The 27,396-nt window shown below is 52.0% G+C and overlaps 1 protein-coding gene across 5 annotated transcripts in view; it reads right to left on the bottom strand.

Moving 5' to 3' along the window:
* Positions 1-27,396, bottom strand: part of LOC120762460 (protein CEPU-1) — a 342,700-nt gene that overhangs the window by 101,834 nt on the left and 213,470 nt on the right. The window contains exons 1-2 of one of the 5 annotated variants that reach the window (XM_040084890.2): positions 26,793-26,812; positions 25,739-25,823 (exon numbers count right to left, since the gene is read on the bottom strand). In XM_040084890.2, the coding sequence (XP_039940824.1) occupies positions 25,739-25,782 (44 nt within the window). In that variant the 5' untranslated portion in view covers positions 25,783-25,823; positions 26,793-26,812. The other 4 variants (XM_040084889.2, XM_040084887.2, XM_040084886.2 and 1 more) reach the window with 4 other exon arrangements.

Raw genomic sequence — 27,396 nt, 5'->3', positions numbered from 1 at the left:
GGGGAGCAGTGCCCTTTTCTAGGGAGCAGCAGCCGGGGCCATCCCTTTGCAAGGGGCATCGGGATGCTGCCAGTCCTGTCACGGTTCTCCAAGAAAACAGGCACTTGATCCCAAAAAACAGCGCCAGGAAAAAGGTGAGACCTTCACCCTAGGTCTCCACTGGATTCAGCCAGCTCCACCATCCCTCCTCCCTCTCGCCTGCTCCTTCTTTAACTACGTTTCCAAGTGCTGAGTTACTATCAAGGAAGGTTTAATAGGATCCTGGATTTTAAAGCCACTGGCAACACAGTCTGGGCCTTTTATGGTTAGTAATGAATAAAAGAAGTCAAATCACCTTTTTTTTTTCTCTCTCTTAACAGTCTCTGCCTACAAATTAAAGTCATTGTGCTTCTCGCTCTGTCTCATTCCTTTGTCTTCCTCCAAACCATCTGAGCCCATGCAGGACTTAGTCCAAGATGTGCCCTGCTTCCCTCCCCACACCTTTTATTTCTTTTGCAATATTTACCCCTTCCAAATCTCCCCATTACTTACTCTCACACTTCCATTCCATCTTTTTGTCTTCCTAGCCTTTTCTCTTTTTTTCATTATCCCACATTATCGCGGGAGCAATGACATTTTGGAACCCCACTGCAGAATGAAACCCTTGACTCCTTTCCCTAGAGCTGGCAACCAGCCCTTCACGGTAGAAAAAGCCAAAATTGCTGCTATCTTGTCACCAATTCCAGCTATTTTTAGCACTCTTCCCCTTAAAGCGCCAGCTCCCCGAATCATGTGATTACGACATGAATCTTATCTCTGATCTAAAAAAGTTCCATGCCCTCACAGCTGCCAGAGGAGTGCTGGGAAAGATGAGTCAGACTTTGAAAAAACAGGCAAAAAGACTGGGCTTAACTGCATCTTGCTGAAACCGTAACTCGGGGGGCACCAAACCCAGCTTATTAAATTTTTCCTAATTTTTAATGCAATGCTGGAGAGAATTAGCCATTCAAGCACTGCCGGGTGGCCTCAGAAGTCTCCCCGTTACCTCACTTAATTAAGACAGCACGGAAGATCTTCATATCCTTTGGGTGAAGCGCTGGCTCCGTTGGACATTTTTTCATTAGCGTCACCATAAATAAGATTTCAAGCCTTGGCATTTACCACAAGGAGCGGGATGAAGAAATCAACGTGAAGACAAAGCCTTTCGGTAACCACAAGTGGATTTCGAGGCGAACCCGACTCTCTTATCTTCGCATTTATCTTTATCCCATTGATACGGAGCTATCGATGGCCCGCAGCTATCTGACGGCACGCTAACAGCTCTATTTGCAGCTCACACAGCGATAGCCCCGCGCCCTCCCCCGTCACCAGCAGATTTGGGATGACACGAACCTTACCAGACCTTTTCCTTCCACTTTTTTCACCCGGCCTGGGTTCATCCTGCGCGCTGAAATGACCAGCTAGCCCTAAAGAGCACCTGGGTATCAGGGAATTGGATCATTATAATATATAAGCCCCCCCCCAAAAAAAAAAAAAAGCCCAAAAACACCAAGAAGAGGAAAAAGCTCCTGATCTCCACCTTATCTCCTTCCCCATCTCATGTTTACCCTTCTCACACGCGCTTACAGTTTTCCCTTGTTCGGCACAGAGAGATGCACTGAATGACACAGGATATTTAAGTAAACGTTTTACCATCCGACTGCTATTTATTATTAATAATATACTGCTAACTCTGCCCTTGCAGGGAAATGGAATTTACAAGTGTCCATAGGCAGATTCCCCCGCCCGTGCCATCAACAGGAGCTCATCCCTGTTTGTCTTCTCTGGACGTCGTGACTTTCTCCATCTTTTTTTTTTCCCACAGAGGAATAGAAGCTGGATAAATGCTTCCCTCACCCCCACACAAAAGAAAACTCAAATCTCCTCGCACAAGCCCCAAAATATATTTTCCCACCTTGTGACTGAACTTGAACCTCCTCCACTTCGCACGCCTTCCAAAATAACCCCGAATCAAGCAGTTCAAATTAAAGAGATGAGAGCTGAGTGTTTGGCCCCCCTCACTTCAAATGACACACTCGAAAATAAAGAGCCATTTTTGGTTTATTTTTCCATGCTTTCCCTTTCCCCCGGACAACTTGAGAGCTCTTGTATGAATGGGGAAATGATTTCAGATGGCTAAAAAGGCATTATTATTTCTACAGGAAAAATGCATGTGGAATTTGGTCCGGCTATCCATGGGAAAGTGATCCCATGTCTGACTGACTGCAAAGGCAGATCCAGGGAAATCAGAGCAGCACAAGGGCTTCCTCCAAGCTCCATCTGGCTCGTGGGGACACCATGGCAGCTCTCGGTGCAGGGGACACTTCGGGTCCCTCTTTTGGGACAGAAACCTTTCCACGCAAAGTCTCCGGGATTTTGGATCTGGGCTCCCCAAACATTCCCATTCCAGCATAAGAATTGGTTGAAAGCAGAATATGGCTGTACACGAGGACAGCTGATGCCTGACATTTATCTTCATGACTGAAGACAGCAGACCACAGAACATGAGAGGCAGAGTTAGTTATCTTCTCCTTAGCCATGACTGACAGTAAATGTCAGCAAAGATTAGTTATTCTGTATCATATCCATGCCACGCATGTTTTTAATTCTCCTACTGCTCCAGTACTGTTTCCACTTCCAGTTGTAATAAATCAAACGTACTTGATCTGCGTGAAGAAGAGTTTCTGAAGTTGGAGAAGACCTGCTGGTCACCCACTGTACCCACTTCACACGTCCTCAGCCCAGACAGAGTTCCCTGCTCTGTATCTCTGATCATAATAGTTTAAATGTGGTTAAAATTGTAGTTTAATCCATTTGCTGTTTGTGCATCGCACTCCCTCGTGATGGATCCAGCAGCACAAGGTAATTAATGAGCTGCTTCACTCTGCAGTGAAACTCAGCCACGTCTGGGGTGAAAGTCTCAGAGTTTAACAACCCGACGCCATCTGAGTGGCAATTCTGGACAGGCACAGAAAGCCACTAAGGAAGGATTTGGAAAGAAACAAAGGTGAAGTCTGGAGGACACTAGCAGTACTGCCTTTGCCGGCAGAAATGAACCCCAGCTCTCTGGAACATGGTCAGCATTCCAAGGCTTTGTGTTCAGCTCATTGCAGTGGGGTGACCCGTCATGAGGACAACAAACCCGCCGTGCTCTGGGGAGAGCACTAATGTCCAGTTTAAATCCCAGCTCTGTGACTGAGCTAGTGACAGCTCCGGGGAGAGCCAGCTCTGCCTCAAACTCCCTGGGCATCAGAGTGAGCCTTTCCTTGTGCCCAAGGCACCCTTAGACCCACGGTACAGAGGGGCTGGAAGGATTCCATCCCACCTACTCGTCCACACTCCTCACTGAGGATCACATCACCAGCCCTGGACATCGAGTCCCACCTCTGCTCAAGGTACAATGAACACAGTAACGCCACACCTCGACCTTTTGCACCCTGCTGCCTGATCTCGTCTTTGTTTCAGCCCACCTTGCACAGGCTTTGCTGTTCTCCTTTTGGGGTGCATCTCAAGCAGGGTCTCATTGCACCCAGCCAACGATTCCAACCCAAACCCACCTCCAGCTTTACTCCAAGGTGGTTTTATCTCTTCTCTACTGCATCCCTTGATTCAGTGCTGGGGTTTGCAGCCAGTCATGCGAGCTGAAGGAGAAGCCAGCAACATCTCCTGGGGGCACCAGGTCCCTTCTTAGTGGCTTTCATGTCTTCCTGTACCCTTAAATAATTGAAATCTCTTTGTTGCTAAGTACATCCAAGCAAGCTGGCACTAAAAGTTTTACACCACTCTGGGGACACCAGGACCAGGAAATCCTACACAGCTCACAAGATGTCCTGCCACCAAAGTACCTTGTTTCCTGAAATGAGACCGACTGTGCTGCTCCTCGGAGCCACGCCCGTGGTGGCTGCTCCCTCAAGGCGCTTGTCACTGCTGCGGGAACGGCGTCCTCCTTGATTCCTAACAGCCTTCTCAAATCTGGGTTAAAAAAATCATTTCAGCGCAGAGCACGGTGCCTGCAAAGTGCTTCTCCAGAGGGAGGTGGCAGCAGGGTGACACGAGGTTCCTGTCAGCCCTACAAAAGCACAGCACGTCGCTACACGGACGCGGCTGGCCCTCGTAGCAAGTAGGTTACGCTCCTAAAGCGCGAGGAGCGTGGAGAGGCGAGCCAGATCTCTCTGCCCCGTGAATTCCCCAAGGGAAAGAACGCATAAAAGGCATTTTTTTGGTCCAGTAAGAGGAAGGCAGCTCTACAGCTGCAAGGGGTGAGGACCTTGCAAGCAGGAGTAAGGCGCAGGTCAGCTCAGCGATGGGGCAGCTCTGGGTGCTGCTGTAGCTGCTCCCCACCAGCCCACCCCGAGCTGCTGAGGCCAGCAAGGCAGCGCTCAGGAATCAGATCTAGCAGCTCGCCCTCAAAGTCTGCACGTCCTCAGAGATGTGCCTAATTAAATAACTTCTTTGTTTTGTTTGAAGACAGCAGAGCGCTCCTAAAGACCCTGACAGCTTGCTGATGATCCTGAGGTGGTGGGCACACAGTCCCCGGGTTGCAGAGGGAGAGGATCAACACCAGACAGGTGCCTGGGCACTGCAGGATCTCAGACAAATGACCCCAGACAACTGCCCTGTGCTTCAGCCACCGATTGCCACTTCTGAGAACCAAATCCCCGTGCATCACTCCTGATGTAAATAACCATCCATTTATAACTCCTTGTAATTACCTGCCTATTTCTGCGGCCCGCCTTCACAAGGTAGTCTCTCTGCAATTACAGTTAATTGCCTTGATTGCTACTGCATATTTGAAGAAAGTTCAGGAAAAAAACCTATGAGACAGGGTAGTTTAACAAAGAGCCATATGGGGACCAGAACAGAAAGTGTTAACTTTTGAAGCTTCTGATTTATTTCTTATTCCTGTCAAAGTAAACCCTGAGGATGTGAAAGCCCTTCCAGAACCACCAACACAAGTCTTGACCATTTCTGTAATAACTTGCGAAACTTTCTTTGAGCACAAGTCCCAAGCTGCAGGTGGGACCAAGCGGCCCCTGCCAGCCCCGTCCAGGTGTTCTCAGCATCACGGGGATGATGCAGGTTTATGTCCCATTACCCACAGTAACTGCAAATATCCTTTAACCCATAATCACGGGACTCATCTGCGCCCAGGCTCTAAATTTCCCAGGGCTCTGAGCTCCATCATTTAGCAAATTAGTCAAACTCCAGGGACACCCCCGCCTCTCCAAATCTAAGCAACCACTCCCCATGCCAGAATGTTCCCTGCTCTGCCGTGGGACTTCATCTCAGGCTCCCACACAGGACCAAATGTCCACCACGAGCCATGGGCGTCCCCGTTTGCCCCCAGTTCATTCTCTGCCATCCCCACCTTCCCGTGCCTCAGGGCTCCTGCCCGGTGCCTCACGCCCAGCTCCCGGAGCTGCACCACCCGTGTTACAATCCTCAGCCAAGGGGAAGGTCAAGCAGAGCAAAAGCTCCCACCGAGTCACAAATCCTCCGCTCACCTTCCCTCTGAAGGGACATCAATTACTCGGGGCTGTCAGGATGATAAGGCAGCCCAGCCTCCACAATAAGGAGGATATTCCGGCTAATAACTTCCCATTAAGCTCCTCGGAGCTGGATGTTTTCCATGCTTTTCTGCAGGGCTGCTGCCAGGGCTTGTTTGCTCTCCTTACCCAGCTAACTCTTGAAGGGACATGGCTTGAGGCACTGTTGTAAAATCAGCTCTCTACCACCAGTCCGGCTGGAAATCCCTGGCAGAGCTGGACAGAGAAACCACAACCTCCGAGTTCTTGCTCTGATCCCAGCTTAGCCTTTCTCTTCCAGAGGAAGATGACAGCATTCAACAAAGATCTAAACAAAATTTAGAAAACAAACAGAAATGGAAGAATCCTCTTATCTGGCGCTTCTGACCAGTTTATTGCCTGCAAGCACATTCCTAGCTCGCTGAAGGGACACCAGGAGAGGATGGCTGGGATGTATTTCACTTTTTCTCCCCTTGATGTTCACTAACCTCCAAATGTCCTTCCCCACAAACTGAGAGGTGAACGTAGAGTGAACCTCAAGTTCAGGGTTCGTTTATGAGGCTGACCTGAAAATCCACATTTGCATTCCTTCACTTTTTCAACACATCCTGCACTTCCTCCTCATCCTTCCAGGCCAACAACCACATCACCACGCCCACCAGGATGAGAATGGATCCTTCCCTCCCCTCCTAATGCCAGGTGGGAAGTATATCAGGGATGTTCTGGGGGCTACCCCAAAGTCCTCCTTGTCCTGTATTTTCTCAAGAGTGCAGAACTGGGCTGGTCTTGTAGGGGGTTACCTTCACCTCAGGAAATTTTCCTGAGGAAAAAGAAATCTCTGTTCCATTAATGCTTCATAAAAATTTCACAAGGTTTCTGCTAAAGGAAGGAAAACAAACAGAGATGGTGTCGTCACCCAGGCACTCTTGAAATCAAACATTCTTTCTCTAATGCATTTTTTTTTAAATAGTACCAATCAGGAAAGCAATCAAGCACGAAGCCCAAAGCTCCCAGCGCTTCCATTTCCAACATGTGAATTTCTTCCAGCTCAGGACATTCACTCCCAGTGCTTCCACACAACTCCATGTCCCACCAAATCTCTGGAGCAGCTGCTGAGATGAACACCAAGAAACCACCCAGAAAGCCAAGGACAGCACATCCTTGACAGGATCCTGATTTTGATGGAATTCATTATCCCCACCAGCACCAAGGACAGGAATGGGATCGACGTGCACGGGTGCTGTGTTTTCCAAGCACATGGGGATGGGGAAGGGAGGGAGCTCCTGTCTTGCCCTAATAAAGCAGGAAGCTTTCCATGCACCACAGCATTAACAACTCCCTCATTAAAATCCAGAGCCTAGGCTGTTTTTCCAGCAGAGAATGGTGCAGCACAGCCAGGATAGTAACGAGAGGTTTGCCATTAAATCTGCAGCTGAGGTCTGGTCCAGGCAGAGACATTTGGAAAGCGGGTACCTGAGTCAGCTCGAGACCTGTCTAATCAGTCTGGGAAAATGTCAAAGGTATTTCTGCAGTGTTCACTGGCCAAAAAGACCCAATAATCTCTTTTTTCCCCTTCTTCCTTTGTTTTTCCGAGACCTTCCCTTTTCTCCGTAGAAACATTTCCCTGTAAACATACATGGATCCCAAAAATCAGGCTTCTTCATAAACTGTATATTAAAAACCAACCCCCCAAAGAAAACTCTGCAACTGAATACAAAACACAGTTATTGGAGAGCTGCACAGTGACAGTGATGAGGAACAAACCCACCCAAAGTAAGGGGGAAAAGAATTAAGTGAGGAAAATACCAATGAAAAAAATTCTGCTGAGAACTCAGGAGACATTAATTGTCTAAGATCAAATGTGTATGGATAAAATATACATAAGGCTCATAAATTGACATCGTATAGGCAGACACAGTGCTAAATATAGATTAGATGTTTTGCAAAACTTGAAATTAAAACCTCTGTTTTCATCCATAAATGGCTTTTGCTCTCTTCACCTGCCACAGGTTTTGAGAAAGGAAAACCCCTTTTCCCCTGAACAACTGCACAGTGACTTGGGATAATCCCCAGGAGCTGGGAAGGATGCAGATGATGAAGCCACCAGCATCCCACCTCTGCAGAGAGATCCTGGCTCCTGCTACCTCAAGCCCCTCAGCTCTCACCTCCAGCCTCTGTCAAAGAAATGTTCATTCCAAGCAGAGGAATGAAACCCTTCAGACTGGAGCGGCCTTTGGAGGAGGAGAATCCCAGCTCCCAGGGCCTGCTAACACCCCAAGGATCCACACGGCACCCCACTATGCACAGCCTGGCTGTGCTCCATCCCCAAGGGAGCAAAAAGCATCCAAGCTGCCTAACAAATTCAGAAGAGATGGTTTCTCCCATCCATCTCATCCCAGAAGCTTCACAGAGCTCTCTGTGGATGTCTGAGATGGGTAAATAAATGGGGGTCTCCCAAAACACACTGGGGATAAGTCAGATTTGGGGAGCTGCATTCCCACCTCGCATTTATTTCTCAAACCCCACTACATCCCACGGGCTGCAGCCAGAGCAGCTGAGCATTAGCAAGGAGCAATAGGAGAGAAACCCACAAGCCTAAGAGAAAAAAAAAAAAAAAATATAGCAATAAAGGCTTTGCTGCCTCCATGGCTGGCTCTGGAGAGGCCGGGAGGCTGGTTAATGGATGTCAGTTCTGTTTCCATTGAAGAAAAGGAAAATCAATGAAGCCTCTTAGGCAGGCAGGGCACAGCCACGGCCCTCGCGCTGCTTCGCCTTCTCCTCACCCACCAACGGAGCTTGGATCCACATTTTCCAGCCCTGGAAGCAGAGCCAAGCAGCCCTACGGGTTCCCACAGAGGCAGGAGAAGCAGGAACATCTGTAACCCAATGCTCCACGCTGCCTCTTCACCTGCAGATGTTCGCTCCCGTGGATTTCTGCAGCGATGGCTGCGCTGGGGTGGGAAGAGCCTCGGCTCAAACTGCCGCCTTGGCAGAGACCCCACTCCAGATGCAATTATAAAGCTAAAATTCTCTTCCCAACTACTTTTAGGGCTGGGTTTTTTATTGTACTCCTGTGGTTTTGCCACACTGATGCGAGCAGCGCTTTTGCTGGCAGAAGGGACCCGCTATGGGTGGTCTCCGTAGAGCTGGAGTCGGATTTTTCCCTTTACTGCCTCTGCTTCAGCCTCTCATGCAGAAAAGATGCAGCTCAGACATTTTGTTAGCACTAAAAAGAATACTAATGAACTTGCAGGTTGCTGGGTGAGGCACCTAATGGCAAGCCACATGCAGAATTGCTTAGCTGAGTCTCCTGGAAGTTACAGGGACGAGATTTAAATGGACTCAGGATGCAAAAACTCACCAAAAAAACCCCAGCCATTTCTTCCCCAGTTTCTGCTTAGTGCAGTACCAGGTGTTTTCTTGCTGCTCCGCACCCTCACGAGGCTCTGATACACCTGATCAAAGTTAGACATTTTCCATTCCGATCCTGTGACTGCCTCTGAATGCTGGGGCTGGGATTTATCACCTCACCAGCCAGGTTCAGCCATTTGGACCCCGTTTCACAGCAAATGGAGAGGAAGAGGCACTGCTAGGACACAATCTGTCCGACCTGTTTTAGACACCTGCCTTAGACTGGGATGAGCTGCACCCCAGAAAGGCCCACTGCTCCCCAGTGACTGCAAAGGGGGACTGGACAGACACGCTCAGACACAGCCATCCATCACCTCAGACACCTGCAGGTACAGGAGCAGGTACCCCAGACTGCTCCTGCTTTTCTGGGCTCCTACAGAAATGCTTTTGGCAGAATTTTTGCCAGTTCCTTTGCTTTCTCTCTCTTCTCCTTTAGCCCATGTCCTCCTGTAGTCAACAAGAGACAGGACTCTGGCAGCTGGGCTGGCCCCTCTCTCTTCCCAAGACCTGCCTGGATGCCAGAATTCCTGGATGGATCTATCTATGGGAGCACAGAATCGTGACATCCATGACAGAATCAAAGCATCCTGGTTTAAGACCTGGATGAAGCAGTCTGAGCACGCTGCTCTCCCCAAGTTAATGTCTTACTCAGGCTGAGAGAGCCCTCCCAGCCCTCGATGGAGGAGCTCTTCAGCAAACAGCTGCCTGAAAATACAGCTTCAACATCTTGGGGTGAGGATCAGAGCTGTGGAAAAGCAGGGATGGGGCTCGTTTTGGACAGGAAGCCTTGCATTACCAGAAATAAAAGATAAAGCGCCCCCATCCCACCCAAGTCCATCTCCACCGAGGAGCTTTCTACAGCCCCAAAAAATTGACTCAAATCTAATATCTCTAGTGCTGGGGAAAGGTTGGATATGGATCCCATTTTCCAAGCTGCCTTGTCTCCAAATAACATACCCTGATACATTTTTAGCCTCGAGTCCTACTGGGATGAGCTTATTCAATCGTGCTTTTCACCTGCACACCTCCGTCTAGCAATCTTCCCCAATAATTCGCGGAGCCTTTGGCCAATTTTAACAAAATTTGACAGAGGAACAGATGGCTCAAAGACATTAAGTACCTGCAAGCCTAGCACAGATAGGCAGCCAGGTACAGGAGAGGGACGCTGCGAGTGCCACACGGAGGGAAAGGCCACAGGAAAATGAGATTCATCCTCCTCTGAACCTCGGAGAATCCACTCAGCACAAAGCCTTTCCAAACGTCCTCACCACAGGCAGCAAATCATTGACTCCTACTTGCACTAAAATGAAGTAAACTTAGAAGAACCCCGGCTTTATCGGCCGCCGTGCCAGCCAGAGGATGGATTTTGCATATGAAATCAGAGCCCGCGTGACAACTCAGACAAAGGAGGAAAACCAGCACAGACGGAAAGTCAGGTTGCTGCTGGCACCAAGGAACTGCAGGAAATCCTGCACCAAACCTTCCCACATCTATCCAAGGGCCCTGGATGCTGCAGGCAGGGCGAGGGGATGACTGATGCACCAAATTTTGGGTTGTCCCTGTACCAAATCTTTCTTGGCTCCATTCAAGACATTCCTTGCATCAAGGGAGGGCACAAAACACACGATCGCAGCGGCCCCGGGCTCGCCCAGCACACCAGACGCCAGCAATAGAGCCGCTCATCTATTTCCCATCAATGTATCTCCTTAATGAAGGAAGATGGCTTTTTAATAAATAAAAGCTTTCACCAAAAATAGCTGCTTGGTCATCTATAATCCCCCGAAAACTTCTAAAGGTCTAAAGTTGAGCAAAGCACAGAGAAGGAGTTAGCGGGGGGTGATGAGGAATTAGGGCAGCCTCTCCCAAACCCTTAGAGCCAGAGAGAAACGCAGAGCACCTTTACTGCACACACCTGCACACGCCTTGCCCTCCCGGCACTAAAGGCGCGTCAAAAGCATTTTGCAAACTAATATTCCCAAATTCCCAGAGCTTAGGCAAGTACTTTTTTTTCTATTTCAGTGCAAGGGCGGGGGGGAAAGAGGCAAAGAGCAGCAAAAATGATTTCACAGAAAGGGCGAGCTGGTGGCACAGGGAGGATGGAGGGGGGCAGCAGCCCCCCGAGCTAAAACCAGGGGGGGATTAGGCACTGAGCCTCGTGGGCACCTCCCCTTTCGTGTCAATCAGCACCATCTCCCCTCTCCTCCGAGTAAAGCAGATTTGTCCACAAAACCAGCTCCGGGTGGCGCAGCCTGGCCCAGCAGGTACAGATGGACTCACTGATCAAGATGAATCGTTTGGCACGTCCCAATGACCCGGGCGCAACCGCAGAACGGGCTCTTTGCTCAGGGCCCTCTCCAAGGCCGGGGCATCGGGGACAAAAAAAAACGAGAGGAGCCTCCAAAACAGGCAGGGCCCCCACATCTGGCCCCTGCAGCTCGTCTGCCCCCTCCCCACCAAGGTCTGGCTTGTTTGCCTCACTGAAGCCCCCTCCCCGCTCTCAGACAAGGTTAATAGGGTAGAGAGAGAGCATCTGTTTATGAGAAGGTTATCAAGTGAAAGGCAGTAACGCAGCCTCCAAACCAGCTTTTCATAGCCTCTTACTTATTATTTAATTTGGCTCCAGTACGTGAAATTAGGCTAATGGCTGTTAAGTGGTTAAGGCACGCACATTGTCCATCTGCCGAGAAGGCTCCAGGCCGTTGTTCTGTTTCAAAGGCTAAGGAGGAAAAATAATATGAGAGTTGCATGCTGTTAGTTTGAGAGCTCATAAATGCATTTTTTCTTCCCTCTTTCCCTCGCTTTTATATTCCTTTTATCTCCTGCGCTTTGCCTGTTGCAGCATTAGGAACTTCTGGAAAATCGAGTTACCAGCTTTATTATTTTATTTTTTTTTTCTGTCAGCACTCTTGTGCCTTTTTTTGCCTTTATTTTTTTTTTTCTAAGTGGAGGGAAGGGTGAGCCAGCCCGTTCCAGCAATGCCACAGCCACCAGCTGTTGCAGTCTTCCCATTCAGCCGAGCTCAGTGCAGCATCCCCCCATTTGAGAGCGGCAGAATTAAGCACAAAGCCCTGAGCTTTTGTCTCTTCTCCTTGACACCAGGACTGGCAGCTTCTCTCCACCAACACAACATCAGCTCTGCAGTTTTCCTCACGCACAATCTGGAGCGCTCAACCCCTCCCCACCTGCGCTCCTTGCTGCATTTAATGAGCAGTTCCACACATTGCATGGAAGACGTGTGGTTTCCTACACATTTTAAACCTTAAATGATGCAAGCTCGGGCTGGAGCTCCCTCTTCCCTTGAGTTTTGCACATGACCGGCGCCCACGCGGATTCTCGGGTGTCTTGTACAAGAGCTGAGCTCGTTCTGTCATTACCTCAGAGGAATAATGAGGTCCTTCAAGCTTTGCTGTTTTCATGGGAGCTGTAGGAATGTGACCTCCCTGTAAAACCTGACCAAAACCGGGCAGCTGATTCACCAAAGCCAGCGGGAATGGTGAAGAGGAAAAGGGACACCTGACCTTCCTTCCATGAATCCACAAAGAACATGGGGATGACTTCTGGGCAGATGAGCTACAGACACAGCCGGGCTAAACTGCATGTAAAACCTAGCCAAAAAACCTTGGAATGATGGGATCAGAGGATGGTTTAGGTTGGAAGTTTAAAGGTCATCCAGTCCCATCCCCTATCACGGGCAAGAACACCTTCTATTATAACAGATTATTCCAAGCCCCATCCAAACTAGCCTGGAACACTTTCAGGGATGGGGCAACCACAGCTTTTCTGGGCAGCCCTCACCAGGTCCTCAGCACCCTCACAGTGAAGAATTTCTTCCCAATATCTCTTCTAACCCTGCCCTCTGGCAGTGGGAGCCATTTCCCCTTTGTTCCACCAGGCAAGGGAAGCCGCTTTACCCGAGAGCAGCCCTGGGAAGGAGCAGACTCTGAGGACGGGAGCTGCAGGCAGGAAAGGGAAGGGAAGGAGCTCTCCAGCCACTGAAAAAAAATTAAAATAAATAAATAAAAGACCAAAGCCATCTCTGTCCCCTACACAGGAGCCGAGCTGTCTCCGAGTGAGGAGGGTTATTTATGGGGACACAAGGAAGGAGAAGGCAGCTGACGAGCAGATCTCATTTCCCTCCATTACTGCAACAACCCCCCTTGAAATCCAACTTTATTTCTTCCTTTCCAAGCCAGGAGAAAAATAAACAACTGAATGCCACAAACAAAGTCAGCCTTCCATCATTGTTATCCCCTGATTTTGCCAGAGGTTAGTGGGGCAGTTTCAGACTCGCAGCAGAGGAAACAAGCAGCAGTTGGCAGCACCAGGAGAAAAGATTGGAGCATTTACCAGCAGGCTTGTCCCCTCACCTCACCTAAAAGGAGCCCCCAGTGTTGCTTTTCCACAGAAACACTTTTCCACGTTAGAGCTGTGGCATCCAGGCTTGCCATCTGTTCCATCTCTCCTGGCTTTATCCCTGTGTCCTGCCTCTCTCACCAGGTATCTGCATGAATTACTCCTCCCCACTTGTACCTTTGTTCGCAGGGTATATAAACAGAAATACATTTATCTTTAAAAAATAAAAAAGTCTTCATATATTTTACTTTTTTTGCATATAAATATAGGTATTTATTGACATACTGGGGCTTGGCACTTAGATTACCTTTAAGGCCCCTTCCAGCCCGAGCATTTCTGCGATCCCATGATAAACACACGCAAATTTGGTCTCTGCGTGTGCCGATGGCTGACACGTGCAGAACGAATTGTGCTCAGGGGGTGCTCTGTTACAACACTCAACCCCTAAATTCCCAGCCCTGCACTCGTTTTGACGCTGCTCTCCTGCTGAACCTGACCCAAAACGCACCATCCAGGCTGTGGTTTTTTTTGGGGAAAGATACGAGGCAAACAGGAAATTAAGCTGCTGCTGCTGCCTGACGGGAGGATAAAGCGGCTGTGTGCTGGAATAACCACCAAAGCAAGATGCTCAGCCCATGTCCTGCAGCTCTGCACCTGCTTGTGCTGACAAATAACTGCCCAGAGTGCAGAGCTGTCTGGGATTATGGAAGGGAGCAGGACTCACAGAAAACTGCCCAGATTTGGCCGACCGGCGCGGGAAACTCACGCTGGTGCAGCAGTTTCCAGGCGGGGGGAAAGCGAGCTTGTGCAATATTTTTGTTTGACACTGGCAGAAGCCCTGCTCCGACACATTTCTCCCTGTTCTGCTGCCAGCGCTGCCTAATTCCCATGGCAGGCTGGCGGGAGCGGTGAAGCGATCCTAGCGGCAGTCTGACACCAGGAGAGCTCAGTGTGAATAGCATATCCCACAAATCTGCAGGATAGAGAACATCTGAAAACCAGGTTAAGGGATAAATGCTGACAAGCCCTGACTGGAGAAAAGAGTGTTCGCTCAAACACCCGCATGAACTGGAGGATTGTTACAGTTTTCCCTCTAAATGCTGCCGAGCGAGGTGATGGAAAACCAGGAGGAGGAGGAAATTCAGAACCTCCAACCTGCCCCCAGAGCATGGGGGGGCTTCCATCTGAATTTGGGGGAAGCTGGCAGGGCAGGGTTTGCAAAAAGCATCCTTCAAGGAGTCCTTCTCCCCTCACCAGGCTGCCAGGGAGCATATGCAAGGAAGAGAAGGATTACAGCACTTTGCTTCTGATCATCCCTGTTTTGAAGGGGTTTTTTGGCCTCAGTTGCCAGCAATTTTGGCAAGAGGTTTCCCAAGCACCGAGCTGGCAGTTGTAGGGAAGAGGGTGGCTTTATCCAAGACATAAAAATCCTGGGAGATGGCTTTGAACTAAAGCTGATGCAGGAGAAAGACAAAAAGGAAATATCCTCGTGGGCACAGCAGCTGCTTCAGAGACAGCAGGGAAAATTTGTGGAGAGGAAGCTGAGCTCAGAGAAGAGTTTTTCCCAGACTGCAGGATCACAGCGTGGAAGGAGGGGACCTGAGGAGGACAGGCTCCATTTTTTCCCTCTGATTCCTTTAAGAGCAGGGAGCTTTGACCCCCTCCTCTCGTCTCGGGGGAACAGGGAAGGAAGACACACTGCTCACAGCCTGCAGCCTGGCTGGTGGGACGGGAAATTGCTCTGCTCCTGCTGGGATCTGCAGCCCTGGCCACGATGGGGAGTGATGGATGAAAGGGAGGGAGAGGAGGAGGAAGCTGTGTCTTAAGGCTCTGCAGCAGCAAATGGCCTCAGCGATTAGAACTGAGTGGGCAGCTGTGTATCACTCTGGATTTTCTGCCTGTTTCATCACTAGCAGTGACTCAGGAATATTCTTCATCGCCCTCAAGCGAGGATATGATCATTTTCTGCCACTTGAGATGAAGCTAATTTTACAGCAGCTTAGAGGGAGAGAGATGTCATGTGCTGATTTCTGTACTGTCTGCATCACCCAGCGCTGCAGCACGGCCAGGCCATAGGTGCTGACAGCTGGAAGTTAAACCACCCCACAGCAGGACAGAAAATCCAGGGAAAGGGGGTTTGGAGCTGCAGGTCCCGGAAAGATGAGAGGAGAAAAGCAGCACAGAATCAAGAATTCCCAGCAAGGAGAAAACCAACAGCATCCCTTCTCCAGGCTCATAGAATCCCCACATGGTTTGGGATGGATGGGAACTGAAAGATCATCTTATTCCACCCCCTGCCACGGACAGGGACAGCTTCCACTATCCCAGGGTGCTCCAAGCCCCACCAAACCTGCCTTGGACACTTCCAGGGCTGGAGCAGCCACAGCTGCTCTGGGCTATGTGTGCCAGTCCTGTTCATTAGTAGGAGAAGCATCCTGGCTGCCTGAAGGGGTAGAATCTGCTCCTGACAGGACAAGTGTGCTGAGCAAGACCGATGAGCAGAGGGCAGATCTCAAAGGGGTGATCTCACCCCTCAAATCCAACCAGTCCCAGAGACCCCAAGTTCACCAAAACCAAATCCCGATGAGCGAGTAGCCCACTTTTCATAGAATCCCACAGCGGTTTGGGGTGGAGGCAACCTTAAAGCTCATCTCAATCCAATTCCCTGCCACGGGCAGGGACACCTTCCACTAGACCAGGTTGCTCAAAGTGAAAATCATCTGCCAGTGCCAAATCACTCCCTTGGCACACCAAATCTGGGTCTGGCTGAGCTCCCCCTCTCACCCTCCCAGTGCTTCCCACGGAGGTGGGATGAGACAGCAGCAGAACCCAGAGCCACCACCACCACTGCAGCTGCACCGCCCGGGCTCCTGGCTGGGAACCAGCCCTACGGCCACATTCTGATGGGTTTTCTTGCTCACTGCTCGGGCCATTCATTTATTTTTGAGATGTAAAAGCTGCCCTCACAGCAGGCCCTGGCAGCGCCTCGCCAGGCTCCCTGCGCGAAGCCGCGGTGTCCCAGCCACCGCCCGCCATGTGATTCCTTGACAGCCCTGGATTCGGGAGCTAACTGGCAGTGGTGGCTGCATTTGCAGGGGAAACGGAGCAGCGCTGCCAGCTTTTAGTGACAAAGGGAGTGTTTATAACAGGCGCGGTGACAGCTGTCCGAATGCCACATTTATTTACAAAACGTTAGTTAAATTACTGACAGTTGGCGCTGCGGAGGGAAGCCGAGAGGAAGAGCTGACGCGCCGCCGGCGCGCTCGTTCCGCAGCACCACGGTGCCTCCCGCCAGCCTGCCTGGGCAGGGTGGGTGGCACAGCCCCTTGCTCAGGGCGGCACCTTCTCTCCTTCCCTTCCCACCAAACCCGCAAGGGGATCACCCTGCAGCTCCCACCCAGCCCAGAGGGTCAGACACGTCAAGGTGGGTGAGGTTCCTCCAAACAATGCACGGCCACCAAGCCTGCAGCGTTTTCTAGAAGTTCCAAGAGGATGTTGATCACCCTTCAGTAGTTCAGATTATTTCAGGCAGTGCCACTTGAATGAATGGAGGTCACCGGGAGCACCTCTGGATGGCCAAAAGTGTCTGTGTTGTTTTCAGACTCGCAGAGGTGGCTGAGGTGAAGGCCCCGTGTCTGCTGAGCAATGTCAACAGTCTGCAAGCTGCTGGCTTGGAACCAGCAAGGAAATTGCAGCTGCCATCCTCCAGGAGACAAGGACAGCAGCAGAAATTTAGGAGCCCAGCTGACATGCACCAGTGAAAGCGTCTCCCCTGACCAACCCCTCCGTGACAAAGCAATAACAATCCAAGATGGGATTTTGATTTTCAGACCACAGAGTTGCTCAGGCTGGAAAAGACCTCTAAGACCATCCACTCCAACCATTCCCCCAGGCCACCAGTCGCCTGTGTCCCCAGGTGCCACATGCAGGTGGCTTTTCAATCCCTCCAAGGACAAGGGCTCTACCACCACCCCAGGCAGCCCATTCCAGTGTTTGACAGCCCCTTTGGTACAGAAATATTCCCTAAGATCCAAACTAAACCTCCCCTGGTGCAATGAGGCCATTTCCTCTTGCCCTATCACTCGTTACTCGTGAGAAGAGACCAACCCGCACGTCCTGCCCTGCCACAGACTGCAAGAGAGGGAAAAGACTCTTTAATTCCAAGATACCTTTGGCTCCTCGTGTTTGTAGAGGACTAAATCACATCATTCACACACAGACGCCGCGAGGAATCTCCAAACCGCTCCCTCCCAACGCCGCCACGCTTCGCGCTGCCTCCCACACTGTGGAAGTTTGCAGAGCAAACAGGGTCCTGACGTGCCTTGGCCAGCTAGAAACTCAGCCTTGGAAAACATCCTTCAATGTAAACCTCGTCTGATTCGAAACAGAGCAGCTCCTCCAAAGAGTGGGAAGTAATGATTGACCCAAGATGTAAAGCAGTTTAGAGGTGAGTAGGGAAAGATTTGTTTGCAGCTAAAGGGAGACTCTGTGCGTGTTCAGAAATCTTCCCTTCTGAGACTGAATGAAATCAGAATCTCGCTATTTCCTCTAACACGCTTTTAAACCCCAAATCTTGCTTCAGCCTCATCAGAGAACTTCCTGTAACATTTGAGAAGATGCTTCACTGAACTCACAAACTCAGATAAAAGGTAAGAAATACTGTTTTACCAAGCAAACCCAATCCTGCCCTCTTCCCCACGAGGGAATCCCAGGTCAAATCCTTTCCAGTCAAGGTATGCCAGAAAGACATGGATTGTTTAATAAAAATATCTGGGTTTGAATTAAAAAAAGTATTTTCTTATTTAACAAATGATAAAAGTCTGAAATGTTTGAATGAAAGTAAAAGCAGGTGCTCTCCCAGCTCCTGCTGAATGGTAATGGTAGAAAAAGGACTTGGAAAATAATTCCTTGAATTTTCACCTCATTCACCCTTCCTTTGAGCTCATCAGGAGCTTTCTACTGGACTGTAAGAGAAGAAAAGGGATGGAAGATAATTAAAAGTTATCTTTATGTTTTTAAAGGTTATTTAAGGAATAAAGCCCTACACATATAATTGACTGAATTTGGAAGACTGAAGGATAAGAACCCAAATATGCCTTCAAATATTAGTGCTGTGCCTATCTGCAGGTCCAAAGTACCTCGAGATTTGGAAGTGTCTCCGAGCCTGGAGCTGCCCTGCTCTCCTTTCATACCTTTGAGAATTTGCTTTTCTCAACAGCTTCCTCTCATGCTTCTTATTAGGGATGTGTAAAAACCACGAGGCTGAAAAACACGCTGGTTTGGCTGAACTGAGGATGTGAAGCCGCGAAAATAATGATCCCACCATGAGAAAAAAAAGGGAAAAAGAGACTCAAAAATCCCAAGTAATGAATGTTTGGATCATGGCCGGGGCTCTGCATGTGTCTGATAAAACAGACACAGGTGTCAGAGCCATTTATGGTTGCAGGCACAGAGCCGGTCAAAATCTCCCATCTCTGGGAAAAAAAAATCCTGTGATATTTCACCAGCTGCTCGTGTTGGAAGGTGGTTTTATCCCTTATTTACTCTGTCCTCATTGACATGCAGAGCTGGACTCGCTCATCTCCTGTTTGACCCTTGGTGTCCTTTCCTGCTCAGCACTGTCCCCAAAGGTGTCCCCACCTTCAGACCAGGCTCCGCTCTCCAGACCTCGTCTCAATTCTCTCCCTGGTTTTCCCAGGGGAGAATCCAGCTGCAAAGTCGAGTTTGCCTGCAGATTTCCCATACCCACCCGTCTGCCTCCTCACTTTGCACATAAACTAAGGATGCTTCCCAGCGTGACTGCGGTGGTGACAGCCAACACCACTCCCCGGCAGCTGAAGGATCCTTATTTAAACCAGGATTTTTAATATCCTCACGATGGAGATGCTGTTGGCGGTTCCACAGACGCTGCAGCAACCAGACAGCCAAGCCTGAGCCTCAGACTTGGCTCCTTCACAGCCTTGCACCTCCGAGAACTCAACCCAGGGAGAGCAGAAGGAATTTCCCACTTGCTTTGCAAAGGTGCCGCATGCAACAACGAGCAAACCCCGAGGAGAAGGGATTCCACATTGCTATTCCACACACAGCCCCGTAACAGTCTGCACATTGTAGCAAGACTGAAACGCTGTCTTCCAACCTGATCCCCAGTCCATTACTGTTGGGATAAAGACTCGTGGTGACATTAATGAGCCCTGGATCAGCCCCTTTGCTGGCATAAATCTCTCTGTCGCATCGGTGGGATTGCATTTTCCCCATTTGCCTGTTTGTTTGGCTCTGGGTTCTCATTACAATTTCTATTAGCACAGGCTCCCACTGATGTGGCTGTAGATTAGTTCCTTCCTGATTTTTTTTTTTTCCTCTGAAGGAAAATAAGGGTGTCTGAGTTCAAAGTGGCAGGTTTTGGCAGGTCTGGGGGGAAGAAAACAACTCTGTCCGATCGAGAAGAGGATTTTTCCAATGGCAGAAACTGGAGTAACTCCAGTGAAGCCAACAGAAGTGACGAAGACCTGGGCCAGCTGAAGATGACCCTCATCCTCAATCCACCACACATGGAGCTGCCAGTTCAGGGCTGCAGTGGGTGCCAGGGTGGCATTGGGACAGCACATCAGGACAGCCAAAGGCCAGGGGTGATGCCAGGTGCCATCCCTTGGATTGGCACCCACAAGTGCTTGGGTCCAAGGCTTACATCACTCATGGTTCTGGTGAGGCAGCTTTAGAGCAGACTTTGCCTTCCCAGGTCCCAACATTCCCGATTTTACTTCAGCCCCCACCTAATCATCCCCCTCCCAGCAGCTCCACAGTACCCCAGCCACACACCAGGTACCCCCAAAATGACAATTCCCAGCCAAATGAAGCTCCCAGGCCCCTCTTCAAACCCCAAGCAAGGGCAGGGCAGAGGTGGACACCTCTGGTGCCCTCCAGGAGGACACTCTTGGAGCATTTTCCTTGCAGAGGGATGAATCCTGCCACAAAGAGACTGCAACGCAAGCAGATGACTCACGGAGCAGAGAAAGGAAGCGTTGCAATTGCTGTGCACGAATCAAGACATTTATAGGACCTGGGAGGGCACCTAACGTCACACGAGGAGCCGAGGGTGACAACTGAAAAGCCATTTCCTAAGCCTGCCTTAACCATTAGAAACACCAGCCCAGCGCCCCTCCACTGGCCACGTGTGGGGCTGCTCTGGCCTCCCTTCCCCATCCCAAGGGAAAATCTGTTTGACTTCAGCCCTTCCAGATGTGAGATGTTTAACCAGGATGGAGATGACAGCTCCACAAAAGCCCACTTGTCCCCTAGGAGACCCCAGCTCCGGTGAACCAGAGGCAGCAGCTCTACCAGGAAAGCTATAAAGGGAAACCCTCCTCTGGCACAGCAATCAGGAGCTTGTCTCATCTCAGATGGAAATTGCACTCAGGGAAGAAAAAAAAAAAAAAAAGAGAATAATCCATGCATATGACAATTTTTTTTTCCACCACTTTAAGCTGATTCCATCTCCGAGATGGGAGAGAGGTGGCAGAGATTTGCTGACATGTCACTTTAGTAATAAACTCCTCTTTCAGAAACGTGCCATCGCCAGCAAAGCAATCGGCTCGTGAGCTACAAACCCTGCACGTGGGGCTCCCGCAGCCTCCCCACGGGGCATCCCCAGGAACGTGGGGACAAAACCCCGACCAGAAAGGAGGGCCCAGCAACAAGGGGAAGAGCTGAGGCAGGGGTGAAGTGGCACCACGAGGGGTGCAGGAGAACAAGCTCTGCCCCTTCCTCACCTTAATACAGGAGGGGTCACCACAGCCCTGAATTTACTCCCTAAACCTCAGGGTGAAAAGGAGAGAGGGTAGAAAGAGAAGAGCAAAAGTGGTAGATACTGGAGAACTGGGAGAATTAAATTGGGTTAAGACACGAGTGTGCAGCTTAGCTCCATCCTCACCCCATCCCCAAGGACTGCTGGAAGCTGCTCCCAGCCCATCCCAGGTGCTCAGAATCCCTTTAGTGCTCAGGAACTGAGAAAAGCAAAGGTGTTGCACCTTGACCTCTGAAGCCCCAGCTACATCCCCCGCTTTGGGCTTGGGAAGCAGGCAGGCAAGCAATGAGGAATCTCCAAAATAAATAACTGCAGCAGGATGGGAACTACCAGGTACTGGGCTTGGAGACCATCAGAATGGGATGAGTTTTCCACAGGTCTGAGCCCTGGAGAGGCAGATGAGCACTGATCTGGAAATAAGGAGTGTGGCGGTGGTTGTGCAGGGAAGGGAGGAGTTGGCTGGGCAGGGCAGGAGGTGGGAATACCTAACTCGGGGTGTTCTCAGCCGGTGGGACAGGGTGGACGAGCAACACTCCCTCAGTGGGGTTCGTGCAGCTCAGAGTGGGAGTGGGAGCCTGGAGCAAAACGGACACGGAGCTGGGCAGCCACCAGAGGAGGTTTAGCAATCATGGCTGGCCCCTTTCATCATCATCCTCTGCCCTGTCTGGCTTCTGTTACTCACACCAGGAGCCCAGCCCGGTGCTGGGCGCTGCTCTTTGAGCCCCCTTGACTCAGCCGAGGCTTTCCGAGGCACAGACAGCCTGGAATGGGCTCCCCTGCCCTCCTCCCCCCGCAGGATTTCTGCACTCATTGACTGCAAACCACAAAGGCAGCTGCCCAAAACCTCAGCGAGAATCACCCTCGCTCAAACCCTGGCAGGAACAGCGCCGGGGGAGACACAGAGGCTCCCCCAGGACCCGGGTGCTGGAACACACCACATTTACCCACTGGAGACCGTTCCTATTTTTCTATTACACAATAAAAACACAGCAAGGCAAATCCCTGTGAATAAAGGGGGAAAGATGGGGCAGCAAAGAGTCACAGAAAACAGACCCATCTCTGAAAAATAGTCTTTTCTGCTTAGCAAACAAGCACTTTCTGTTTGCACCCATCAAACAAACATGCTTGATTTTGTTTTGTTTCACGGCCAAGTCATCATTTCTCCAAAATTATTTCAAGAGCACAACAGGGGCCAAATAAATTTGCAAAACAGGCTTAGGCAAAGAATGACAGAGCTCAGTGGCAAAGCTCACAGCCCTTTTCAAAGCCTGAGTGGAAACCACGGGAAACATCAGGGTTAAAAAAAGCTTCGCCTCATGTTTAACTCAGATTTGACTTTTAGTGTTGGAATCAAAGAGGGGAGCAAATGAAGGCATTGCATCCCCCTGCCAAGGAAACCAGAGGAGATTGGAGAGAGGAGCACAGGAGGAGTCGGGGGGACACCGTGCAGGCGCCTGTGCTGCTGATGGGAACGTCAGAGCCTCGCCGTGGAAAGCGCTGACTGATGCCAATTAAAGTGAAATCATAATCAAGCCATTTGTTCTGGTGCCGAAGAGAGCTGCTCCAAAGGTCTCAGCAGAGCCTGGACTGGGTTCAAGCACCGCATGGAAGTTCAGGATGGGCCCTCTCCAGCATGAACCGCTTGCTGCTGGTGAGGGCAGAGCTGTCTGGACATGGTGGGAGGGATGAAGATCAGCCTCATCCTCACGATCGGTGCCTGGGGACACAAGGAAGGACAGAAAACTCTGACCTTCACCTGCACACAATTCTTGGTGCAACCCCAAAGGCAGGGCCAACACATCCATCAGTAAAATCTCTGTACTGTTGGACACAACACCCTCAAACCCTTTCCCTATTCCTGCAGGCTTTGCTGCATCCAGGAGTGAATCCTGCCCCTTCTATCCCAGGCAGCAGCTCCAACCCAACAGCTAAAACTTGGTTTAAATTTAATACAGTGATCTAAAGTGCTGGTACCCACGACATGCAGGAGAAACATCACGAGACAGAAGGAAATATCTGAACATCTGCAATGTCCCTGGTCCTAAACTGATTCCCTACAGTGGATTGAATGGAGCAAAGCCTTTACAACAGAAAAGTCTCCTTGCAGCTTTCAACCCAGTTTTTCTTCCAGCACTGAATTCGCTCTGCTTGGAGGGACAGAGCTGAAAAGAGCCTCTTGGCAGGGCACTGCTGCTCGACAGCGGCTCGGGCTCCTCAGCACCTGCCACCCGCATAAAATAACCTATTTCCAACAGCCAAAGCCTCTCCCTTGGGAAGAGTGGGGGACAGGACTGTCCAAGTGCTCCAGAGAAACAGCAACTTCTGCTGCTGAGTTTTCAGCTTGCTCTTCCCTTTTGGCATCTGTGAAACACCAAGAAGGGACCTCTAGAAACATCTCTCCTTCCAAATCCTTGGCTGCAGCTCCCCGTCCTCCCACTTCGCATGGAAATGAGTGGGATTGGATTAGACCTGATTTTTCTTTTTCCCTTCCCTGACTGCCACCCATGCAGGGCTGGGCAGGAGGTGGCCGGGAGCATCGCTGGGGTCTGCCAGAGCCTTTGTAGCAGCATTGCTATTCTGCACAAGTTAACTCCTCCACAAGAGATCGATGGGCACGCCGGGCTGGGAGGGGAGCAGGCAGGAAGATTCATGCTTCCTTGATTTCCTCTGGTTTTCACATGCTCTGCTCCTCCCGGCTCCTGCCACGGCGCAGCACAGCTGGGGCTGACCGGGGGATGCGGCAATGTCCCACTGCCTGCTGGGCCAACTGCTCCCACCCCAAACCAGCAGGAAAACACCTCCAAATGCCCAGGCAAACCCGCGCTCCTGCACCTCTCTGTCACCACAGCAGAGCACCGGCGGAGGCAGCAAGCCACTAATTTCCAAGAGCAATCCCTGCTCCAGGGGCAGGGCAGCAGGAATGGCACCGGCACGGTGGGAACGGCATCCACACAGGCTGCACATCCCAAAGCGCACGTGTCCCTCTCCTGGGGCACGCCTGTATTGACGGGGCAGCTGTCAAGGGACACCGACATCCCCTGCCACCAGACCGGCTCCCAGCTCCACTGGGATGATGACACATCGCTGTCCTCCCTCCCTCTCCCCAGAGCCACCTCCCAGGGGCAGGATTTGTCCCCCTCCCTGACAGAAGAATCCCTCCTGCTGACTCACCCAAGCTTCCCTTTGTTCTCCTCCAACACCAGCGGCCACCCAGGGCCAGGGCAGAGCACCTCGATCCGTGGTGTGGATCAAGATCCCTGATCTATGCCCAAAACCCTGTGCAGGCCCCCACCAGAGCCACTGCCCAGAAGTTTGCAGAGCACCCATCCCCTGTGCGTTTCACTGCCCAGACCCCCTGGAACCCAAACGCTTCCCCCCCTTCTTTGACAGCAGGGTCTGGAGGATTTTTGGCACTTGGGAGAACACAGCGATTCGGGAAAGAAGAAGGAGCTACTACTTTTTTAAGCCAAGCTCAAATTCCTAAGCAAGACACTCCACCTCTGCCACCCCTTTGCCCAGCCGTGCCATGACGCAAGACAAACCCAGAGGAATGGCCACGACACGGCTCCCGCCCTGCCAGGAGCACTCAGGGGCTGCGGGGGGACACACAAGATTCGGCTGCAAACAACTGAGTGGCAGGAAAATTCCTGCTGAAATTCCTCCCGGGGGCTGTTTTCCCTGCCCTGGCTTGGCGCCCCTGGTAAAGCAGGAGCGCGGTGTCACCGCACACACCCAGCTGGCCCCGCAGATGTTGGTGTCACCTACGCAATGCTCCGGAGGAGCAAAGTCGCTCCCGAGCGTGCCGGAGTTGCAAGCGTCTCTTCCCAGAGCTGCAATTAAAACCTGGCTTCTGATTTTTAATGTCCCCATCAAACATCCTCTGGGATGACTGCGCCCATCTGCTGTGAGGACAGGGACGAGTGGCTGGGCATAAGATGTCCCAAAAAATTATGCTGAGCAAAATTACGGATTCCTCGGCAGCCCCTGAACCACGGGGATGGCTGCTGCAGGGGACAGGACCCTGGTGCAACGCCCAGCCCCCATATCTCCCCTTCCCAAGGGGGGAATTCTGCCAGGGAGCAGCAACCCCTTGCCTCTGGAGCGAGGGGATTTTAAGCAGCGGAGCATCCACCTGTCCGGAGCCAGCCCCGTCCTGCACTTCCCTATTCCAGCAGGTCTGGACACGAGAAAAAGGCACAAAGCCACACCAGGAGGTGAAAAACTCCCCGTTTCCGCAGGCTGGGGCAGTCTGACACAGATGAAGACACCCCGGGCACTGCACTCCAGGGGCAGAGCAGGATTTATCCGCACCGAACGCAGCCGAAGCGCCCGAGCCACGGAACCGACAGCACCGAGCCCCTGCCCCGTACTGCTGCGGGGCAGGGCGCCAAAAGGGAATCACATCCCCTTATTTTTCACCCCCCAGTAACTTTCCCGAAGACAGCGGGGAGGGCTGAGCCCAAGCCCATTCCCCTGGCACTCCAATCTCTCAGCTCGCCGCCCGGTACCGTCCTACACCGCCAACCGGCACGGCGCATCCCCCGCGGGGAAACTGAGTCACGTCCCCAAAAGCCACCAAGCAAGCAGGACCCCCCCGACCCCCCCGAGGCCCCCGGGCAGCTGCTCCTACCTGAGCGTGGCGCTCTCCCCTTGCCGCACTGTCACGTTGTCCATGGCTTTGGGGAAGGTGGCATCTCCGCTGCGCACGGGCACTCCTGCGGGCACAAGGAAGAGCAGCCTGAGACAGAGGACGACCAGGCACCTCCAGGGCAGGGCCAAGCACCCACCGACCCCCATCCTGGGCAGCGGGGACTTTTCCAACAGGCAAAAAACACACCCGACAAGGCGAAAAGGGGGAAGGGGTGGGTGGAGAGGAGGGATGGGGGGGAGCAAAACCACCGGGGCGAGCGCTGCGGAGCTCCACGGAGATCAGGAGAGCCCCCGGCAAGGCTGGCTGCGAGCGCTGAGCCTGCCGAGCGGCATCGGAGGGAGTCCCGCTGTCCTCGGGCGAGGGAGGAGGACGGGAGGGCCGGGGGGAGGAGGAGGAAGAGGAGAAGTGGCAAAGGTGCTGGGCGAGCCGGTTCTTCGGGCAGCAGTCCGAGGCTCACTTGGGCGAGGAGGCGCCGGGGGGGCCCGGCTGTGCCCCACTCCCGCACGCTTGTCCCGAGGCGGGGGCAGTCCAAAAACCAGTAAAAACCCCAAAAAACAGCCCCGAGGCGAGCTAGCAAAGGTGTCCAGGCGCAAGAAGGCACGGCGGGCAAAAGCCTTTCGGGATGCCCTGCAGCTCCTCTCCTCCCGCCCCGCTGCCGGGGGGCTGGTCCAGGCGGGATGCAGGATGCCGGGATGCAGGATGGGGATGAGAGGACGGCGGGATGCGGAATGCGGGGACGTCAGGCTGCCGGAGCCCCTGGCTGGCCTCAGCGGCGGGCGGGAGGGGAGCGGGGGGGCGGCGGCAGCACCCCGGCCCCGGCCGGCAGCATCCCCGGGGTTGTCATGGCAGCGGCTCCAGCGCTGCCCGGCGCCTCGGCTCCCGCACGGCCCGAGCCCCGCACACGGGCGGGCGGGCGGCAGCGGGGCGGGATGCGCAGGAGGACACGCACATTAACCCCCGCCGCGCCGCGCTCTTCGGGGGGGATGGCAAGACGCCCCCTCCCCTTCTTTCTTCTCTCTCCTCCTGCGCTTACCTGCGTCCCGCAGCCAGCGCCGCACAACTCTCCCCTTTGCCCTCCTCTACCTCGGCACCTTCCCCATCCCAGCGGCAAAGTCACTGTGCAGGAGGGGGAAACTGAGGCACGGGTAATATCCCCCCCCTCCTTCCTCCCCCCAGCCAGGTGATGATGAGGAGAGGCAGAAGCGTGTCCTCCCGGTCCCTTGCACCTCACAGACACGGCGTGAGCTAAAGTGGCAAATTCCTCCCCAGCCGCAAGCACGGTCCCCGCGTACTTTTTATCAGCTCATAATTTAACAAATATCACATTTGCTTATGCCGAGTAATTCCTCCTTCCCTCCGCTAGTGGCTAAACACATTAATATTTCCAGGCACAGTTCCATGCTGGTGAAAAGGTGCTGGGGAGCATCCTCGGAGCAGAGAGTCCTGGAGGCAGCAGTCAAACCACAGCTTTTGGGGTGCTGCACCCCTCCAACCCCCGCAGCCCAGCCTTAGGGATAACCAGGTTCCCCCCTTCTGCAGAGTCCAGTGACTTCTCTGCTTTGCCTTATCCAAAAATCCTCCCTCCATTCCCCCACCGTGTGCTCGGCAGCTTTTGCACGGCACCAACGCGGGGTGGG

The sequence above is a fragment of the Hirundo rustica genome, chromosome 23 (genome assembly GCF_015227805.2).
Source record: "Hirundo rustica isolate bHirRus1 chromosome 23, bHirRus1.pri.v3, whole genome shotgun sequence".
NCBI lineage: Eukaryota > Metazoa > Chordata > Aves > Passeriformes > Hirundinidae > Hirundo > Hirundo rustica.
The sequence above is the reverse complement of the archived record's forward strand: the minus strand, read 5'-3'. Positions and strand labels throughout refer to the sequence as shown.